This window comes from Lissotriton vulgaris, chromosome 5 (assembly GCF_964263255.1).
Source record: "Lissotriton vulgaris chromosome 5, aLisVul1.2, whole genome shotgun sequence".
Classification (NCBI taxonomy): Eukaryota; Metazoa; Chordata; class Amphibia; order Caudata; family Salamandridae; genus Lissotriton; species Lissotriton vulgaris.
Genome location: NC_141693.1, coordinates 1,195,271,491 through 1,195,291,607, shown reverse-complemented (window position 1 = coordinate 1,195,291,607; position 20,117 = coordinate 1,195,271,491). Strand labels below are relative to the sequence as shown.

Genomic DNA, 20,117 nt, shown 5'->3' with positions numbered 1-20,117 from the left:
AAGGAATCCCTCCCAGGATCCATTCTTCAGAGTATCAGCCACTCGCTTGAGGATTGTGTCTTCGTCCATGTGCGACTTTATTTCTTCTATCGAAAGAGCTTGCGGACAAGACCACTGTGCGACCATGTTGACGAACTCTTCTGTCTTTGTTTCTTGATCACTGTCCTCTTCAGCTGTTAGTGCTGGGTGGCAAGACAGAAAATCAGCAGGATTCTTTGCGCCTGGTCTATACCTCAGTTCCATCTGGTAATGTTGCAATTGGATGGCCCACCTTTCGATCCTGGGGGGTGAATGAGGCGCCGTTCCTTTGAACAGAGAAACGAGGGGTTGGTGATCTGTAATTACTCGAAAGGGGTGCCCGCTCACATTTAAGTGAAAGTGGTTGCACGCCCACTTGATCGCCAATGCCTCTCGCTCTATTTGTGAATACCGGGATTCTGTTGCTGTGAGTGCTTTGATCGCAAAAGCTAATGGGACCCACGTTCCTGGTTCAGTCTCTTGAGTGAGCAGAGCTCCTAGGCCTACCGGGCTGGCATCTACCAGCACCTCTGTGGGCGAGTGGTGTCAAAGTAGGCCATGGTTGTGCTGTCTAATAGTGCCAACTTGACTTGTTTGAATGCTCTGTCTTTCTCGTGGGTCCACTTCCAGGGGGTCTCTTTCTTTGTGAGGTTTTGCAGAGGTTCTGCTATTGTTGCCAGGTTTGGGATGAATCACCCACAGTATGTTGCCATTCCTAGAAAGCTTCTTACTTCGGATGCCTTGGTTGGAGCAGGAGCAAGGTGACTTGCTTGGGACTTTTTAGGATCTACTTTGACTCCCTCCGAACTGAACACGTAGCCAAATAAATCAATCGTTTTGGGGAAAAACTGGCATTTTTCTTTGTGCAGGGTCACACCATATTCTGCTAGTCGCTGGAGTGTGGCTCGGAGCCGTCAGTGGTGGTCTTCAAGAGTCTTAGAATGAATAAGGATGTCGTCACTTACGTTAAGGACTCCCTGGAGGCCTGATAGGATCTCCCTCACAGCGTTTTGAAATATCTTGGCCGCGGAAGATATTCCAAAGTTCAATTTCTTGTTTCGCCGAAGCCCAAGATGGGTGAAAATGTGGTAATGTATCTGCTTTCCTCTGCTAGCTTCAGCTGGTGATAACCAGCGTTTAGGTCTAATTTGGAGAACCACTGCGAGCCATTGAGGTCAGCTAGGATATCGTCAACCGTTGGTGTTAAATGCCTCTCTCGTTTTATGCCTTGATTGGGCATTCTCATATCAATGCAAATTCGGATCTTGCCTGGTTGCTTTGGCTTTTCAGTGATTACCATGGGTGAAACCCATAGAGTTGGACCTGTTACTTTTTCAATTACACCTTGTTGTTCTAGTTTCAGGAGTTCTTGCTCTACCAGGGGCCAGAGATGAAACGGGATTCGTCGGTGTCTTAGCGCAACAGGTTGTACGGCCTTATCTATGTGCAGTTTCACTGGCAGTCTTTTTATGTTTCCTAAGCCTTTAAACAGTTGTGGGAACAACTCTAGAATGTCATCAGTCTGGAGGAGCTTCAGTACATTTGCAAATGCGATTAGGTTGAGGTCTTCGGCTGTGTGACTTCCAACTAGTATATCTGCCTCCCTGTCAACGACATGGAACGCTCTTGTCACTTCTTGGGTCTCTGACTTTACCTGTACCGTCATTTTTCCCTTCAGGGAAGTGGTTTTTGACTCCCATATGTTAGAATTCTGATTTGGGTGGGGTAAGTGGCGGTCTCGGCTTCAGTTGTTTATAATGCTGTGATCCCATCACGTTAACGGTTGCTCCGGTGTCAATCAGTCCGGTTACTGGGGACCCATCAATCTCAATGTTGCACTTGGGTTGTGGCCGTCGTCTCTTTTTGAGGTCGCTTGCAAACGACACGAAGTAGCACTCTTCATCCTCTTCCGTGGATGAGTCATCCAGGCGCTGGTGGTTACGTGTGGAGGTTCTTGCTGATCGCAACGTTGTGGGCTCCTGCTCTTCTAGCGATAGGTGTCTGACAGCCCCTGTCGGCGCCCTCCTTCCTGGGTTTCCTCTGCCTCGCGAGCCACCTCGGCATACGCTCGCAAAATGGTTAGGGATACCACACTTGGAACACGTCTTCCCTCGTGCTGGGCAGCTGTCTGGAGGGTGTTCTTCTCTCCCGCAGTAGCCACACTGTGTCCGTCGTGTTGTCCTGGCGGGCCATCTTCCTCACCCACCGCGAGATGGTGTGCGAATGGCGTCAGCTTGCTCCGTTTTGATGCTGCTTGATTGCTCCGTTTGGTGGTGAAGCGCCGTTTCCATTGCAGTTGCTCGGGCGTCTGATAACTCATGTGATCGGGCGAGGATTAAAATTTCTTCTAACGAGATGCGGGGTTGTCGAAGTATGAGGTCCGCAGCGTCTTGTTGCGGCAGCCTTGGATGAGTTGTGCCGTTACCTCTTTGGTCTGATCATCCTCAGTACAGGTGCTTGCTAGTTCCCTGAGACATGCGTGAAAGGTGTCCAATGTCTCGCCCTCTCTCTGCCTGGCTTGTCTAAGTTTGAACCGCTCGTAGTGAGGACTGAGCTGAGGGTCAAAACAGGCATTCAATGCTTTGACCGCAGCATCATAGTCGGTGGGCGTGCCAGTATTCGGGAGGTGCTCATATAGCTTGTATATTTAGTCTCCAGCGAAGTGTAGGAGTAGCGACCTTTTGACGGCTCCATCAGTTTCCCTCGTTGCCACGAATAAATTGTCGAGGCGGCCAACCCACACTTTCCACCTTGGTGACGCGGTAGCAGGGTCAATGAGTTCACTGAACGGTGGCAGCGCGGTAATCTGGGTGTGCACTGGAGGTGGTGGTGCCAGTGGGGCCACTTGCTGTTGAGCTGCTTGGGCTGTTGGGTTGGACATGGTGCGCTCTCACCCACTTGCAGCACACCTGTTGACCTGTGTGTTTCCGCCTCAATGTGCCTCTGTGACAGGTTGAGTTGTCTTTGCCAGTGCTTATTGTTTTTCTTGTGCCCTGGAGGTTTTTGTTCGTGCTGCCGTGCAGTTTGTTGCCCCGGGCGAGTTGCCTTTATTACTGTTAGATTGCTGCTTTTCCCAACAAACAGGTGTAGCCTTTTCCAATGCTTGTTTGATTTCTCAGGAAGGGCTGATCACACCGTCATGCTTCACGCTGCTGGCGCGGTGCTCTGTGGTCGGTAGTTGAACGTCAGAAACACTGCCGAGCACGGCCTGGCCACACGTGCTTCCCAGAAGGCTCCTGCGGCCATTAATTGCAGCTGTCCCCGCATGTGCGCATGCGCGCGTTGCTTGCGGTAATCACTGGGGCCTCCGGCAGCGCTCAATTGCTGTTGGTCAATGCTGGCGGTGACCTTCCCGGAATTGAGGCGCTCGCACGCGCCGTCTGTGCTGTGTGCTGCTTACCCTTGTCTCCGTCAGTAGTGACGCTCTTCGCTGGCAAACTCCTTCGCTACTGGGTCCGCTCCTGTCGGTGCCCCCTCGCAGGTTCAGGTAGGCGCTGGTTTTCCTCCGTGTGGGTGGTTGGGCTTAAGACCATCCCACCCTCGTTGCTGGTGTGATGTTCTGGGACACCTTTGCAGCGAGCCGTAATGAAGGGGAGACCATGGAGATTGCTAACACCGCATGCACCTAAATAACGACAGACACAGCATGGTGGTCGTCTGGGCCGGAAGTCCCGAGCGACCTCTCCCGCTTTATTTATGCTCTCTGGCCTGGCCTGGCCAGAGAGTGACACAAACTGTGGGCATCCTTCCGGGGTTACTCTCCCCCCGGGCAATCAACTAGACTGCTACATACTTGACACATGCCATATATAATTTTACAGCTTGACCGAATGTACTGATGCCCCTACGAAACCCCGACTGTCAGGACCGTGTTTTTATCTGCCCAGGCCTGCAGCTTGTTAAGAAGAACATGACCAAGCATTTTCCTGGTATTGTCCAGAAGTGATGTTTTGTGGGGTGGAACTATAATGGCGGATTTCCAGGAGCGAGGGATGTTACTGTTTCCAAGGGCCGCATTGAATATCTTGGTCAGGCCTCTTAACCAGGCCTCTCAGGCAGAGAGGAACATGTTAACTGGCACATTTTCGGGCTGGGTGCTTTGTTACTCTTCTGTTCCAGAATTGCTCTTGCTACCCCTGTGAGAATGCAGTGGTTGCTCCCGAGAACTCCAATATGGCGGCCAGCATGGGATCGAGAGGCACTGGAGTGAGAGCACCAGCATATCAGCTGCACGTAGACGAAAAGGCGGGGCCATCCCATGAGTCGGTGGTCTACATGTCAGAAGAAACAGGAGGAGAGGAAGACACTGGTGACGAGACAGGGACCAAGAGGAATCCAGGAAGTTCGCGATGCACGAGTGAGGACATAAACCAGGTTCTCAAGGCAACCAGCATCAAAGTGGAAAACCCGTCATCTTTCCCACTCAGCAACACGGGCTCCCAGAGCAAAGAGGCTGCCGGGTTTCAGTCTGCCACATCCCAGGAGGGTCGTCTGCAGGCAAGTTCCTTTTTTTGAACTTCGTGTCGTTTCACAGGTGGTGGGCAGGGACCAGTCATAAGCAGTAGTGTAGAAGGCCACTACTCACGAGTGTGGTGTGGTGGAAGAGACACAAAGAGAATAGAGCATACATATAATCACAAGCAATCCACTCACGGCATCCCCTCCTTTTTTTGCTTCTTTCAAGGACTACCATCCAGGGAGGCTGCATGTGTGACCATAGGAACATCCACAACAAGAAGAGAACCGGGAAGTCGGGAGAAAACCCCTTTTGCTTTTGAGACGACAGGCTGGCCTCCTAGAAGGACTGTAAAGACTGTAAAAGACTCTTGTCCTCTACTTACTTTTGTTGTTATTTTTACTTTATGTCCCTACTGTTCCTGACCTCAGAATAAAACAAAGAAAGGAAGCATAAGACACTATCCTGGCTCCTTTTGTGTTGCCTTCCATTTTTCTGACATCCCTGACCAAAGGAGTATACGACACAAACTTACATCCCCGTTGGCGGGGGGTCGTTTGTATTCTGTCGGGGGTAGCATGTGATTACCACTGGAGTATACGCTCTTGAAAAGGTCTACCCCGACCTGCGCTGGGACATGATAATCCTGGGTTCCTTGGCCTTACCTGAATATTCCAGCAATTTTCCCCAGAAAGATTTACAATTTTTTTACTCCACTTCTGGCTCAAGTCTTGTCACACTTTTTGTTGATAGTTCTGTTTCATTCTTTTCAGTAGGTATTTCATCTTGTTGCCCTAAAGGCCTGCTCTTTTCCTGGAGAGGTATGCATCTGCTTGGTGGCTCTGCACTCTTTGGTGTACCAACCTTGTCAGGTTTCCTGCTATTACTTCTTCATGGTGCGGACCAGTGACGTGTGAGTTTGCTTGAGAGTTTGTTGCAATTTATTAATATTACCTCATACTCATCACTGCCATTAATGTAATCTTGTAATTCAGATAGTACTCTCTGTTTTATTTTACTGCTCTTCTGTTGTTACTTGGGGAGATACTAATGGTAAAGCCCTTGACGTTTTTCTGTCCATTTGGAACTTCACACTTGAAGTAGAAAGGATCATGATCACTCTCAGGTCTCTGGATTTTTTCCATATCCAGCAGGAGGTCCCTTGGGAGAAGAATGTTTAAAGGAGTCATGGATGAAGAGGAATGAAGGATATAAGGTCCAGGAGTCTGAGGGACACAGGGATATGGTGTCTAAAGGAAACAGGGTTTAAGAGATTGATGGAGCCAAGGAGCAGGAGACTAAGGGTAACCAGGGTCCGAAGCCTGAAGTAAACTGAAATGAGGAGTGAGAGGGTCACAGGAAGGAAGGTCAAAGGGACCAAGCCACTCAAGAACACATGGATAAGAAGTGAGAAGGCTTCAGACTGGGTAGGTTCACTGTTGGTACGTACCACATGGTGCGGGTCCACTATCGATGCTGCCACCACACCCGGATCCGGCACAGGACGGAGGAGCCCAGCCATAATTGCAGTGACAGTTTCCGTTATTGTTACAGACCTGGTAACGCAAACAAAAACATTAAAGAAACCTACATTTAATACAAAATACCTATAATGGGACTATACTAATTTATAATGCACCCAGTGCCAATAAAGTGTAATAAACCTAGAGGTTGAAACAAGTCTCCCTATTTCTCCGTCTCTCTCATACACACACACACACACACAGACACACACCACCTGTCCCCTCCCTCTACCTGTACTAGGACAGTGTAATGCAATATACTGTTGTTTTAAGTTTGTTTTGTTTTCCCTCCAAACCAAAGCATGCAAATCCATTGCATTAAAACAGTGTATTTCCAGATAACACAATAGGTTCAAATTATATGCAATTTAAAGTATATAAATCCATTATAAACATGGGCATTCATTATTATTATTAACATATCAACATTACACACCAAACAATTGCCAATTCTACAACAGTTGGAAATGTATTCAAGTCAGTATATAGATTCCAATGCATCTGCAAGTTTCCTTTTATTAGCATATCTGAACATACTTCATACCCAATATCTTTGCTGATATAGAATCCTGGAACAGATACAAACTACATGAACCATGCCCTGAATGCCCCCATTGGATAGATTACATAAACGTTTCTCCTGAAGTATGTTCTGCTATCTTCCAAGATTCTCTAGGAGAGGTAAGCTTTGTTGTTAAATTGTTGAAGAATCTCTGTAAAATTCAGCCAGTAATCAATTCCATACAATAATGCATGCAAAATTCAAAGCCATTCGCCCCTTCTAGTGACAGCCTTCTTTAACAGTGCTCTATAAAATGTTTAAAACTGAGAAACATAAGTGCCTTTTGTAAGTGACCTAGAGAAACCAAAGAATCCCAGCTCAAAGCGAATGTATTCAAACAGTATTGCACATTTTTCCTGTTAGTATTTATCAGCTAGAGATTTAGCACTGCAACATTTTTGTGGAGTTTGTTATCATTGGTGTGCACCCTCTACAAATTATGCTCTCACCTTGCACTCAGACATGACACTGTCTCCCACCAGTTTCTCACATGCTGCGCTTCCACAGCGCACTCTGTGCACACTCGCATACAGCCACAAACTTACTGTTTAGGTCGAGTGTAAACAGAGCTTGCGCTGTCGCTTAGTGACCTGTTGTATATGCTCTGTGGAGTTCCAACTCCACCCATTGCTTGCCTTTGCTTTTCACTTGTCTATGTCCGTGTCCTTTAAAAATCCGTTGCTTGCTAGTGGTCAGTCCTGCCTCTTTGTCCCTCCTTTTTCTCTTCTGTTCCTCCCATGCAGCAGGTACTAAGTACTGTCTCATTACGCTATGGTTATTTATCTGTTCTTTGGGGGACAATTTTTTCTTTGTTTCCTGCTCTGCTACTGTTTGCCTGTGTTCAGCCTTGTTGCCATAGCTGCTTAGATTTAACTATAGCATTTCTCCCTCCTACCTCCTCTTAATGCGACAGTTGGGTTATTGCTGCCTCCCATGCTGTGCCTCCCACTCGCTCGTTGCGTATATTTGTGTTAGCTTTTTTGTAATTTTGGATGTCGACAGTCAGTTGGGCTTCCTTAGGTAGATTAATAGTTTAGTTTGTGCTTTCTTTTCAGAGTAATTGGGCTTGTTTTTGGCCTCTTTTCACACTGTTATCTTCAATTATCGATATCACATTTACAACGCCCTTGCCCACTATTTATATTCCTCCCTGAGGCCAACTGTTGTGCTGTGCTCGGCTCGCTCTCTGTGCCGTCGGGCCCCACCCTCCAAACCTTGCTGGCCTTGGTTACTTCCCCGTGGCCTGTGTCAAAGGTCCCTGTATCGTCCCAACACTTTCTGCTAAGGTTTTTTAACTTTCCATCCTTGTTTAAGGAAGCTGCTGAGATGGTTGCCTCCTCCCGCCACCACATCAGGGCCATGGCATCCCAGGAGTTTATTTATTTATGTTTTTTTTATGCAGGTGCTTTACATGAGCACCAGCAGTTACGTTACACAAGGACACATTGGTAGGCACGGGGAAATTAAGAAGTGATTTGCCCAGAAACACAGGTAGTTGAGCCGACGCCAAAACACGAACCTGGCTCTCCAGCTCCATGGTCGGCAGCCCTAACCATTGCACTGCATCCTTTCTCCATGCCTCTGCCATGACCATACACATTGAGGGGATGAGCGGGCACTAAGAATAGTTATAGAAATGATTCTTTAATGACTTCCTAAATGGTAAATAAATAATCAGTGCCACAGCATAAAGTGCAAGATGTATGAAAAAAGTAGACCTTTTTATTCAGATTGCACTATTTAATGGAACATCAGAAAGAAAGCAAACACACATATCCGGGCAAGAAAAATCTCCACAAATATTTACTGCAAACTAATAAAAGAGACGTCCCGCGACACACATTTTCAAATTGATCAGAATCTTATAAAGGTGCAATTATCTTAGTGTAACTGAAGGAGCCTGCACGAAGTAAAAGAGGCATGCAAAACATTCCCAGGAGCATTAGCTGATTTCAGGGCAGCATTCCTCCTCCCAGTTGTCAAAACAGTCTGGAAACTCCAGGCTCCAGCAAAAGTAATTGAAGGCGATAACAGCTGCAGGCTGCGCTTAATCACATGCAAGTGCCCTCCTTCACGTGATTTTTTTTTATAGGGAGAGAATCTCTCTTTAAACACGCCAGAGGGGAATGAGGCATCCCCTCTGCAACTGCGGTTTTATCCTGCCTTAACCGTCATTTCTCGGTGCTCTAAAGAAGGTGAGGACTTGTTCTAGCGCTCCTAGTCTGACACATGCTCTCTAGTGCCCTATATGTTTCCTCACTTGCAGCCGTCAATGATGTTTGTGTCTCTGTTTTAACCTTACAGCTGTCAGGGTCTTTTTCACACTATCTCTCTATTAATCAACAGTAGTACCACAGACTAGTCTTCTAGCTTCATGCCTGTTTCTGTTGTGTGGTGGTAGCACACATAAGTCCGTTGCGTGACAACGCCTATTCGCCAGCGCTGTGCAGTATCCTTAAATGTGCACTTCCTGTTCTGAGTTTCACTATTTACTGTTTTGACTTTTCAAATTCTTTGTAGACGGGGCTTCAGCTATGGAAGCTTAACATACACTTTTATGGATAGGTGGTGAGGTATTGTCAGCGCATAGCCTATACAGCAATAAGTCTACAAATTAATATCTCCAAAAAGGCGGCATCAAGGGAACCACAGACAGCTACCACCCACTGCTGTCAAAAGACAATAAATTACAGAGTAATTCTTGTCACAGTAACAAGTTATACAGAGTTCCCTGAGCACAGAAATGTATGAGCGTATCTGTAAGGTTTACAGATAATATCCATTCAAACAATGAAAGTCCATATCTGTGTATCCAAGTTTGAAAAAAAGTCCTTATTTTATTTTCTCAGTCCAGATGATCACGAAGACTTGTGGATATAGCAGTACAGTCTTGATATAATTTACAACAGCCAAACGCCAACACGTGTTTCGTCAAGGGGTATCACCCAATGACTTCCTCAGGGCTGAAACAACAAATTATACCCTATTACAAATCCCAAAGTTGGGGAAACCAAGTCAAAATTAAAAGACACCACCACCAATCATTACACCAAGTGTACCAGTCATGAGAAGAAAGAAATATTATACCAATCAAGTAAACTGTCTCATGACTAAAAGGAAAAAGGAAAAGAAAGAAAAGAAAACACCAAAATATTATATAAATAGAGCTGGTTCCAGAGACGTGACAGACCAATAAAACCCTGTGACATAGGTAAGAAAAACCGTGCAAATAGGACCCAACAGAAAAAGCACAAAAGTAAGAAGCCTTAAACCAGACACGTATTCAAACCACGTATACTAAACAATTGGTTTTGTGATATAAACAAGAATCAATTAAGTGCCCTCACTGGGATATGTATAAAAAACCCAAGGACTTATAATTGTGTTAAGCTCATGCCTGAAACTCACCATAAGAATGATATCACTAGTAGTTGTAAAGATCGGATGAGTATCAGGGACCTTTATAAGGCAATCCACTAGGAAATATAATATAAAAATAGACTCAGTATTTAAAATTTCTAAGTCACTAAAAATGACACGGTTCCAAAAACACATATTCCATTAGGTCAAGCCAATAATTCTCTTACCCTATGAACGGTTTCGCAAATATGTTCCTCAATGATATCTCCAACAATATAATCCTTTTATTTGGAAGCGACAGGCAAAATAAGCCTATAGTTCTGGAACCATCAAGTATATCTAAAAATCAACGTTAAGCAAACCATTGTTAATCAATAAAATGACCCATTTCGATTGTATTGACATTGTAGATGTATTAAAAACTTGTTGCCCAATGATGCCATTGTAAAGCTATAGCGCCGAAAACTCATACATGTATTAGCGTAATGAGGATATCTTCAATATAATCAGAGACACATGTATGTACAAGCCGGTATGCTGACCCTATCCCCCGCAAACCGAAGAGGATCGGAACTGTACTTCCGATTACACAAACATGAGCTGCCCAACTCTTATCAGACAATTTAGACTTAAAGTTCACCTCGAGTTCCCGTACATATATACTTGTACGAGCCGGTATACTGGCCCTATCCCCCGCAACCGGAGGGGATCGGAACTGTACTTCCGATAATACAGACATAAGCTGCCCAAATCATAGCAGACAATCTGGACTTAAAACTCACCTCTGGTTCCCGTACCCAGTCCGTATCATTAGAACGGCGTGTTGCACCCGCGCCATCTTGGTTAGGTGTTAAATATTGAAGCTGGGGCATAGATGTCGAAAACGGACTCGACACACTGAATAAGTCACCTCAGTGCTTGCCGTCGTTCATACTATATTATCGAAAACAGCACAACAGAAATGAATCGCGGCCATAATCATAAATACTAGAATAATATTATCCGATAATAATAGACTGACGCTGGCACCATATAGCCGAGATACCCGCCACCCCCTCTCAACACAATCCCCAAAAGGAGTGAAACCGGAAACAGTTCTTGAAGTTTTTGGAAGTGGGATGGAGTGACCATCCCGGCCGTATTTATTAAAACAAAATTAAAACATTAAACGTTTCATGTTATGTACAATTTCATTACCATATTGCGATGTTTGGCTAACCTTAACAGATTCTCTAATACAGAGGTTCTCCTAGCCGAACTAGCAACCTACAAAACATTTCTTGACATATTGAAATTGTACAACCTAACGTTTAAGGGCCAACGGCAAGGTCATAACCGGTGTCAAGATCCCTAACCGGACTTACCCCTCCCACTTGGGATGGGCGACAGCACGGAGGCGTACCTCAAGTGCAACTACTACCAATTTCCCTTGACTTGACGGGGGCACCTAAAACTCGACGCCAGTTAAAGGTCGTTCGAATACTCATGTGAGGTATCTAGAAGGTATCGTGGCCCTTATCCCAACCCCACACAACTTACCGCATCTGCCGTCGCAGATGTCACTGGCCCCGGGAAATTCCCCAGGAGGGGGCTGTAACCCCTCCTACAAAGGAAGGGGCCTTGACCGCCTTTCCTTTACTTCCGGCGACCCATCCTTAGAAGGGACCGCCTCCCCATTGAGGGGCCAATGGCCACCTCTCCCGAGCGCTCCCATCCGTGTTGGGTGACGCCCACTCATAGGGATCTACTAATTAGTGCTCACCGATCATGACCTTACCGCCTACCAAAATAAATACGACAGTGCAAATTAACCTAAGAATACATTGGCCACTATGACCGAAAGAGCATAGATCAAAATTCGACACTAACTGAATATCTTTAATGGCAAACATACTCAAAACGAACATTCTTTATTAACTCAAAATCAACATGGCACTACAACCTGGAAACGAAAACAAAAACAAAATTAATCAACTTTATTATACACAACTGGCTGTCTTCAGGGGCTGGTGGGTGGGTCAAAATTGGCTCTTCGTTCTGTCCCGAGCTCACGTGCAGCGAGGAGGTGCAGCTTCAGAGCACAAGAACAAGAGGATGTCTTCTGGTCTTGCGTCCCTTTTTATCCGTCTTCAGGGCGGGCGTATACCCGCCCCTGCCTGCCCCTGAGGGCGTGGCTGGCTGCGTCGGTGTCTAGGCCAGCCCACTCTAGGGCGGGAACGAGCGCGCCCCAGCTACGCCGCTTCGGGCATACCAGCTGAGACGCGCCTCCCGCCCAAAATGGCTTCCCGGGGGGATCGAGGCACTCGGCCATAAGTTCGGGGGGACCGATTCGGTCGCCCCTTTCCATATAGCCGAGATACCCGCCACCCCCTCTCAACACAATCCCCAAAAGGAGTGAAACCGGAAACAGTTCTTGAAGTTTTTGGAAGTGGGATGGAGTGACCATCCCGGCCGTATTTATTAAAACAAAATTAAAACATTAAACGTTTCATGTTATGTACAATTTCATTACCATATTGCGATGTTTGGCTAACCTTAACAGATTCTCTAATACAGAGGTTCTCCTAGCCGAACTAGCAACCTACAAAACATTTCTTGACATATTGAAATTGTACAACCTAACGTTTAAGGGCCAACGGCAAGGTCATAACCGGTGTCAAGATCCCTAACCGGACTTACCCCTCCCACTTGGGATGGGCGACAGCACGGAGGCGTACCTCAAGTGCAACTACTACCAATTTCCCTTGACTTGACGGGGGCACCTAAAACTCGACGCCAGTTAAAGGTCGTTCGAATACTCGTGTGAGGTATCTAGAAGGTATCGTGGCCCTTATCCCAACCCCACACAACTTACCGCATCTGCCGTCGCAGATGTCACTGGCCCCGGGAAATTCCCCAGGAGGGGGCTGTAACCCCTCCTACAAAGGAAGGGGCCTTGACCGCCTTTCCTTTACTTCCGGCGACCCATCCTTAGAAGGGACCGCCTCCCCATTGAGGGGCCAATGGCCACCTCTCCCGAGCGCTCCCATCCGTGTTGGGTGACGCCCACTCATAGGGATCTACTAATTAGTGCTCACCGATCATGACCTTACCGCCACAGGCCCGGATAGTTGACCGGCTATCCGGGCCCCCCACCAAAACTCCTAGCTAAAGGTCATGTTCCAACGTTTTTAACCATGCTAAGAAGTCTCCTATGAGTAACTCATTTCCCACCCGAGACAAATGCACACCATCCCCCATATACATACTGTCATCATTAATACAACCGTGCGAGATAGAATGCAATGTCCTGGAACGGAACAACCTACTCATTTTGTTATTAAGTTTCCTAACAGAATGGTTCAAAGCAGGGATCGAAATAGCCCCCCGCCACACTTTTCGTGGGATCATATGAGACCACGCAATTATACACCCCGGAACTTTCCTCGCCAACCAACTTACGGTGGAAAGCATTGCCTCCAGGAGAAGTCGTCTACCGGTGGTGACCAAATCATTGCCCCCTAAATGTACTATGACTATAGACGGCGGTGACCTCATCCGCCCTAACAAACCCTCAAAGTAAGCTTGAAACTGGTCAATACAGAGACCGCCCCTTCCGTAGAAGGACATCCTGTACCCGTATTCCCCAGCTACGTGAATCATGTCACCTGCTTTGAATACGTCTGCGGCACGCCTCACGTATGAGTGGCCCACGACCCACACCTCCTTTCTCACAGCCGGTGATGTCCGACCGCTGGCCCGGTGTTGGGTCGGCTGCATAGTCCGCCCCGCCTCGAAGGCTTGCGTAACTGAAAACCAAACAAAAGACAAGAAGCGTGAGTACATTGTTACAGCTTCACAACATGTGCAACCGCACATACCTCTTATAACAATTGGAGGACCAACGCCCCACTCGTTTTACTTGTTCCACATTAAGACCCCTGGCTGCAGCTTCAGTGGCAGCCCCTATCCGAAAGGAATGGGTCCCAAACTCACCCGGGTCCAAGCCTGCTGCGGTAATTGACATCGCGAGCACCCGCTGAAACTGAAACTTTGTCAGTGGGGTGGCGTCCGCGTGTCTCAACATTGTCCCCCCCCATGATGCCACCCTTTGTGCTAGGTAATCCTCTAAACACCTCACCGGACACATGGAGGACCCTGGAATCCTGCGAATAACTATGCAGTCTCCCACCCCACTTTGATCGGTTTTTGACTTGACAAAGGATACCGTCATAGTCTCACCCCTGATCTGAACGTGTTCCCGGCACAAACCCCCCGCCACATCCCGCTTGCTCCTTGCCACCAGCTCACTTATCCTCATAGCCCCGTGAAATGCAAGCGTAAAAGCGGCTCGGAACAAACAGGCCTCGAACTGAGACGAGCATATGTCGGGGAGTGTGGCCAGCAACTGGGACAACCTATCCAGACCTATCGGGCGCCTCTCATCTACTCTGCGACCCTCAAGGCGTTGCCACCCACGCAGCGCTTTCTGTACAGCAAAAGACGCTGTCGGGTCCTGGATATTATGAGCCCTGGCAACAAAGGAGATGGCAGCACGATGCCTCTGGGCTGTAGCCACCGACTTCCCAGCCTTACGCAAGGACATCAGAAAATGTACTACCCAATCCTCATGCCCCCAAAGTCCCCCTCTCTCAGTCCCCAAAAAGGCCAAATAAGCCCGAAACGCCCCTTCGTATGCCTTCCTCGTCCTTGGTGCTAGACTCTCTCCCACGAGGTAACGAAGTTCGGGGCACCGAGAGACCAGAGAGCTTCGGGAAAGGGTGCTGGCTCGGGGTCCGCTGAGGGAAGGAAACCCGAGAAAGCCTGCATTTGAAAACGAGACAGTGCATCAGCAGCCTGATTCATCACCCCCGGGACATGTTTTGCTCTGAATACCACGTTCAGTTGCATACACAGTAAGACAATTTCTTTAAGCAGCCTCAAAATCATTTTACAACGTGCTGCCTGACTATTAATGCATTCTACAACGGTCATATTGTCAGACCAAAATATGACAGAATGATTTTTGAAACCATCGGGCCAGGATCTGAGGGCCACCAAAATAGGAAACAGCTCAAGGAAAGCAATATTACTCGTCAGCCCCTCATCGTGCCACCATGTTGGCCACTTTTGTGCCGACCATTTTGTGCCGAAGATGGCGCCGAAACCCATGCTTCCCGCTGAATCCGTCCATAGACCCAGCTCTTCAGAGGACAAGGCCGGTTTGTTCCAGACGACTCGACCATTGAAATCCGCCAAAAATGCTAACCAAATACGCATGTCTTGGCGGACCTCGGCCGATAACCTCGTGCGATGGTGACCCTCCTTTAGGCCGACCATCGCCTGTGCAATCGAACGGGAGAAGGGGCGGGCCATTGGGATCACCCTTAAGGCAAAATTCAACTTCCCCACCAATTGCTGCAATTGATGCAGCGTAACTTTAGATGCAGTGATACACATTTGCAGGGCTGTCTTGAATTTCGATACTTTGGAAGCTGGTAAACGAAAACAACCCTCACTAGAGTCCAACTCGATCCCGAGGAACTCGAGGCAAGTCGTGGGACCCACAGTTTTACCTGGTGCCAACGGCACGCCAAATTGATTCATTAAAACACAAAATTCAGTCAAGGCCCGGGCACATTCATCATCCCCAGCGGCCCCAAGGAACAGAAAGTCATCGAGGTAATGCATCACATTCCGAAAACCTGTTTTCTTCGTGTAAACCCATTGCAGAAAACTACTGAATTTCTCGAAATAAGCACAAGATATCGAGCACCCCATTGGCATACACCTGTCCATGTAATACAAACCTTGAAACATGAATCCCAACAAACGTTGGTCATCCGGGTATACCGGGAGCAAACGGAACGCTGACTCGATATCTGATTTCGCCATCAGCGTCCCGGGCCCCAGGCGATTCAAAATGGCTACGGCCTCATCGAATGATGCGTACCGCACCGAACAAGTTTCTGGATTAATTGCATCGTTTACAGAAAGGCCATGAGGGGCTGATAAATTGTGAATCAATCGAAACTCACCCGGGTCCTTCTTGGGGACCACCCCTAAAGGAGAACAAACAAAGTTCGGTACCGGGGGGACAGGAAACGGGCCGGCAACCCGACCTCGGGTAACCTCTTTCCGGATCTTATCTCGTACTACAGTAGTATGCTGCAAGACGGAAAGTTGATTTTTGCACGTCCCGACACCCTGAAAGCTACCCACCGGGATGCGGAAACCATATGAAAAACCGTTTCGTAGCACCCCAGCAGAAGTACGATCTGGGTATTCGCTGAGCCAGGGAATCATCGCCAGGGTATCAATCGGGGTTGGTAAAGGCGCCCCTCGGACTATATTAGACCTGTTTAGCGCCTCCTCTACCCCCATTTTCACCCGATTTGGCTCTGCACGAGGACTCAGGATGGGGTGCCCCACAACCACTACATTCGTGTTTGAACTTACAAGATCCCGGGGGCCTAGTACATTTGCTTCTGTTGAAATTGAAACAGAACCCCCTCTTCCCTGTATTGCCGGCGGGTCTCGGGTAATCGTCTGTACCCGTACCCGACCGAAAGGGCGTCCCCCCATTTTGGCGGGAGGACTCACTAACAGCACTCCCCACCAATGGCACTTTCAACATTCCCGACTCTTCCATCTTATTCCATGTTAAAGAATCGTAACAGTCCCAGGTTAAACTTTTGTTATGCTCCATCGCTTTCCTGAAAAGGTTGTCATAACAGAACCATTGGTTACCTTGGTGTGATGTCGAGTACCCCATAATTCGTGACTGATATACTGGAAATTCAGGGAGCAAATCAGGCCTACGTTCCCCCAAAATTGCCGTGAAAATTCCCCAAGCATTACCCCAGTTACCAATATTTTCATTCACTTTAAAGGCGGCCATTTTTGCGCGCCAAACACTCGGATGCATCAGATCCTTTTGACCTTTAACAGTTTCGACCTCATAGTGATCAACGAGCAGGGAGAAAATGTTAACGTATTCCCCTGCCCAAATCTTTTCCTTTATTGGCAAAGGAACATGTTGCCCCAATCTTTCTCTACGAGAGGGTGTTGACTCATCCCTTGCAATCGGCAATGGCCGCTTACCTGCACCGGACGCTGCTTCCGTCCCTCGTGGCTTGTCTATCGCCGCATCCGGCGCGGGCACCTTGGCTGTATCTCGTTTCTCGCGCAACTGCTTTATGAGAGCTTGCGCTTCGGTAGCCATGGCGCCCCCATTACTGTCCCCCAACCATGCTGCTAACTGTGCCGCCAACTCGGGAGGCATATCTCCGGCAGACGTCGGGGTGACTATCACGGGAATCGGATTCCCCTCATCCGGTACCGGGGCCGGTACCGGGGCTGGCGCCTCGAGCGGAGAACAGGGAACCGGGACGTCTCCCCCGACCGGCCCCCTTCTTGGCCTCTTTGGCTTCCCTCCGGCCGGTGGACGCCCCGATCCCTCCTCGCCGTCTCGCTCCGCCAACCGCTTCTTAATTTCGGACATGTCCTTCATGAGTGCCCGAACCAACTGGTCAGTCGACATTCTCTTTGCTCCTTTCTTGGGCATCCTTTCGACGAAGTATCTAAAAGACAAAGAGAGAGATTAAAACGCTCAAAATTGGCTCTTCGTTCTGTCCCGAGCTCACGTGCAGCGAGGAGGTGCAGCTTCAGAGCACAAGAACAAGAGGATGTCTTCTGGTCTTGCGTCCCTTTTTATCCGTCTTCAGGGCGGGCGTATACCCGCCCCTGCCTGCCCCTGAGGGCGTGGCTGGCTGCGTCGGTGTCTAGGCCAGCCCACTCTAGGGCGGGAACGAGCGCGCCCCAGCTACGCCGCTTCGGGCATACCAGCTGAGACGCGCCTCCCGCCCAAAATGGCTTCCCGGGGGGATCGAGGCACTCGGCCATAAGTTCGGGGGGACCGATTCGGTCGCCCCTTTCCATTATACAGACAGGGACTCGTTTGGGCTACTTCTATGCTGTCCCTTTTCTGTTTCTACTCTCCCCTAATAGTGTCATAATTCTTACAAGACTGCCGTAATATAATCCTTTCTGTCGATAATACTTCTTGAATTTCTACTATGTACGGAGCAACGTTAAGGAAATTAGAGTTTTATGGTATCAGGTTATATTAGTCTTGGTTTTACAAAGAAATATAGATGTGGCTTTCAAAGCATTATTATTAATATTACCACTCTATAATGGTGCCAGCGTCAGTCTATTATTATCGGATAATATTATTCTAGTATTTATGATTATGGCCACGATTCATTTCTGTTGTGCTGTTTTCGATAATATAGTATGCACGACGGCAAGCACTGAGGTGACTTATTCAGTGTGTCGAGTCCGTTTTCGACATCTATGCCCCAGCTTCAATATTTAACACCTACCCAAGATGGCGCGGGTGAAACACGCCGTTCTAATGATACGGACTGGGTACGGGAACCAGAGGTGAGTTTTAAGTCCAGATTGTCTGCTATGATTTGGGCAGCTTATGTCTGTATTATCGGAAGTACAGTTCCGATCCCCTCCGGTTGCGGGGGATAGGGCCAGTATACCGGCTCGTACAAGTATATATGTACGGGAACTCGAGGTGAACTTTAAGTCTAAATTGTCTGATAAGAGTTGGGCAGCTCATGTTTGTGTAATCGGAAGTACAGTTCCGATCCTCTTCGGTTTGCGGGGGATAGGGTCAGCATACCGGCTTATACATACATGTGTCTCTGATTATATTGAAGATATCCTCATTACGCTAATACATGTATGAGTTTTCGGCGCTATAGCTTTACAATGGCATCATTGGGCAACAAGTTTTTAATACATCTACAATGTCAATACAATCGAAATGGGTCATTTTATTGATTAACAATGGTTTGCTTAACGTTGATTTTTCGATATACTTGATGGTTCCAGAACTATAGGCTTATTTTGCCTGTCGCTTCCAAATAAAAGGATTATATTGTTGGAGATATCATTGAGGAACATATTTGCGAAACCGTTCATAGGGTAAGAGAATTATTGTCTTGACCTAATGGAATATGTGTTTTTGGAACCGTGTCATTTTTAGTGACTTAGAAATTTTAAATACTGAGTCTATTTTTATATTATATTTCCTAGTGGATTGCCTTATAAAGGTCCCTGATACTCATCCGATCTTTACAACTACTAGTGATATCATTCTTATGGTGAGTTTCAGGCATGAGCTTAACACAATTATAAGTCCTTGGGTTTTTTATACATATCCCAGTGAGGGCACTTAATTGATTCTTGTTTATATCACAAAACCAATTGTTTAGTATACGTGGTTTGAATACGTGTCTGGTTTAAGGCTTCTTACTTTTGTGCTTTTTCTGTTGGGTCCTATTTGCACGGTTTTTCTTACCTATGTCACAGGGTTTTATTGGTCTGTCACGTCTCTGGAACTAGCTCTATTTATATAATATTTTGGTGTTTTCTTTTCTTTCTTTTCCTTTTTCCTTTTAGTCATGAGACAGTTTACTTGATTGGTATAATATTTCTTTCTTCTCATGACTGGTACACTTGGTGTAATGATTGGTGGTGGTGTCTTTTAATTTTGACTTGGTTTCCCCAACTTTGGGATTTGTAATAGGGTATAATTTGTTGTTTCAGCCCTGAGGAAGTCATTGGGTGATACCCCTTGACGAAACACGTGTTGGCGTTTGGCTGTTGTAAATTATATCAAGACTGTACTGCTATATCCACAAGTCTTCGTGATCATCTGGACTGAGAAAATAAAATAAGGACTTTTTTTCAAACTTGGATACACAGATATGGACTTTCATTGTTTGAATGGATATTATCTGTAAACCTTACAGATACGCTCATACATTTCTGTGCTCAGGGAACTCTGTATAACATGGAAGCTTAACATGTCTGTTAACTTGTTAAGTCATGCCTATCATCCTTCACTATAAGTTGCCAGTTCTTGAATGACCTCAGGTCTTAAATAAGCTGTTGCTATTTAGCAATGTGGTCATCACTTTCTAACCTTCATGATATTGCCAGGTTTCAGTTTGTAAGTCTGACAAATTATTCTCTTTTTCCCATCTCCCACTTGACTACACTCTCCTCTTCACTGTCCCTGTGTGATATTTTGTGTAAAAACCATTTTTAGTTGCAGAAATAAAACCTTGCATTTGTGTGGAGAGGCCAATATTTTGTTTTTGCACCAGCTAATACACTTTGCCTTTTGTCACATCTT

The 20,117-nt window shown here is 47.0% G+C and overlaps 1 protein-coding gene and 1 pseudogene across 1 annotated transcript in view; both read right to left on the bottom strand.

Annotated features, from left to right (window-relative positions):
* The window catches only part of LOC147712256 (disintegrin and metalloproteinase domain-containing protein 9-like), a 1,115,055-nt gene that overhangs the window by 227,195 nt on the left and 867,743 nt on the right, over window positions 1-20,117 (bottom strand). Inside the window, exon 18 of the mRNA XM_086922984.1 lies at window positions 5,925-6,030. Within this exon, the coding sequence (XP_086779110.1) occupies window positions 5,925-6,030 (106 nt within the window). The remainder of the gene's footprint in view (window positions 1-5,924; window positions 6,031-20,117) is intronic.
* On the bottom strand, window positions 1,064-2,899 carry LOC147712257 (uncharacterized; annotated as a pseudogene).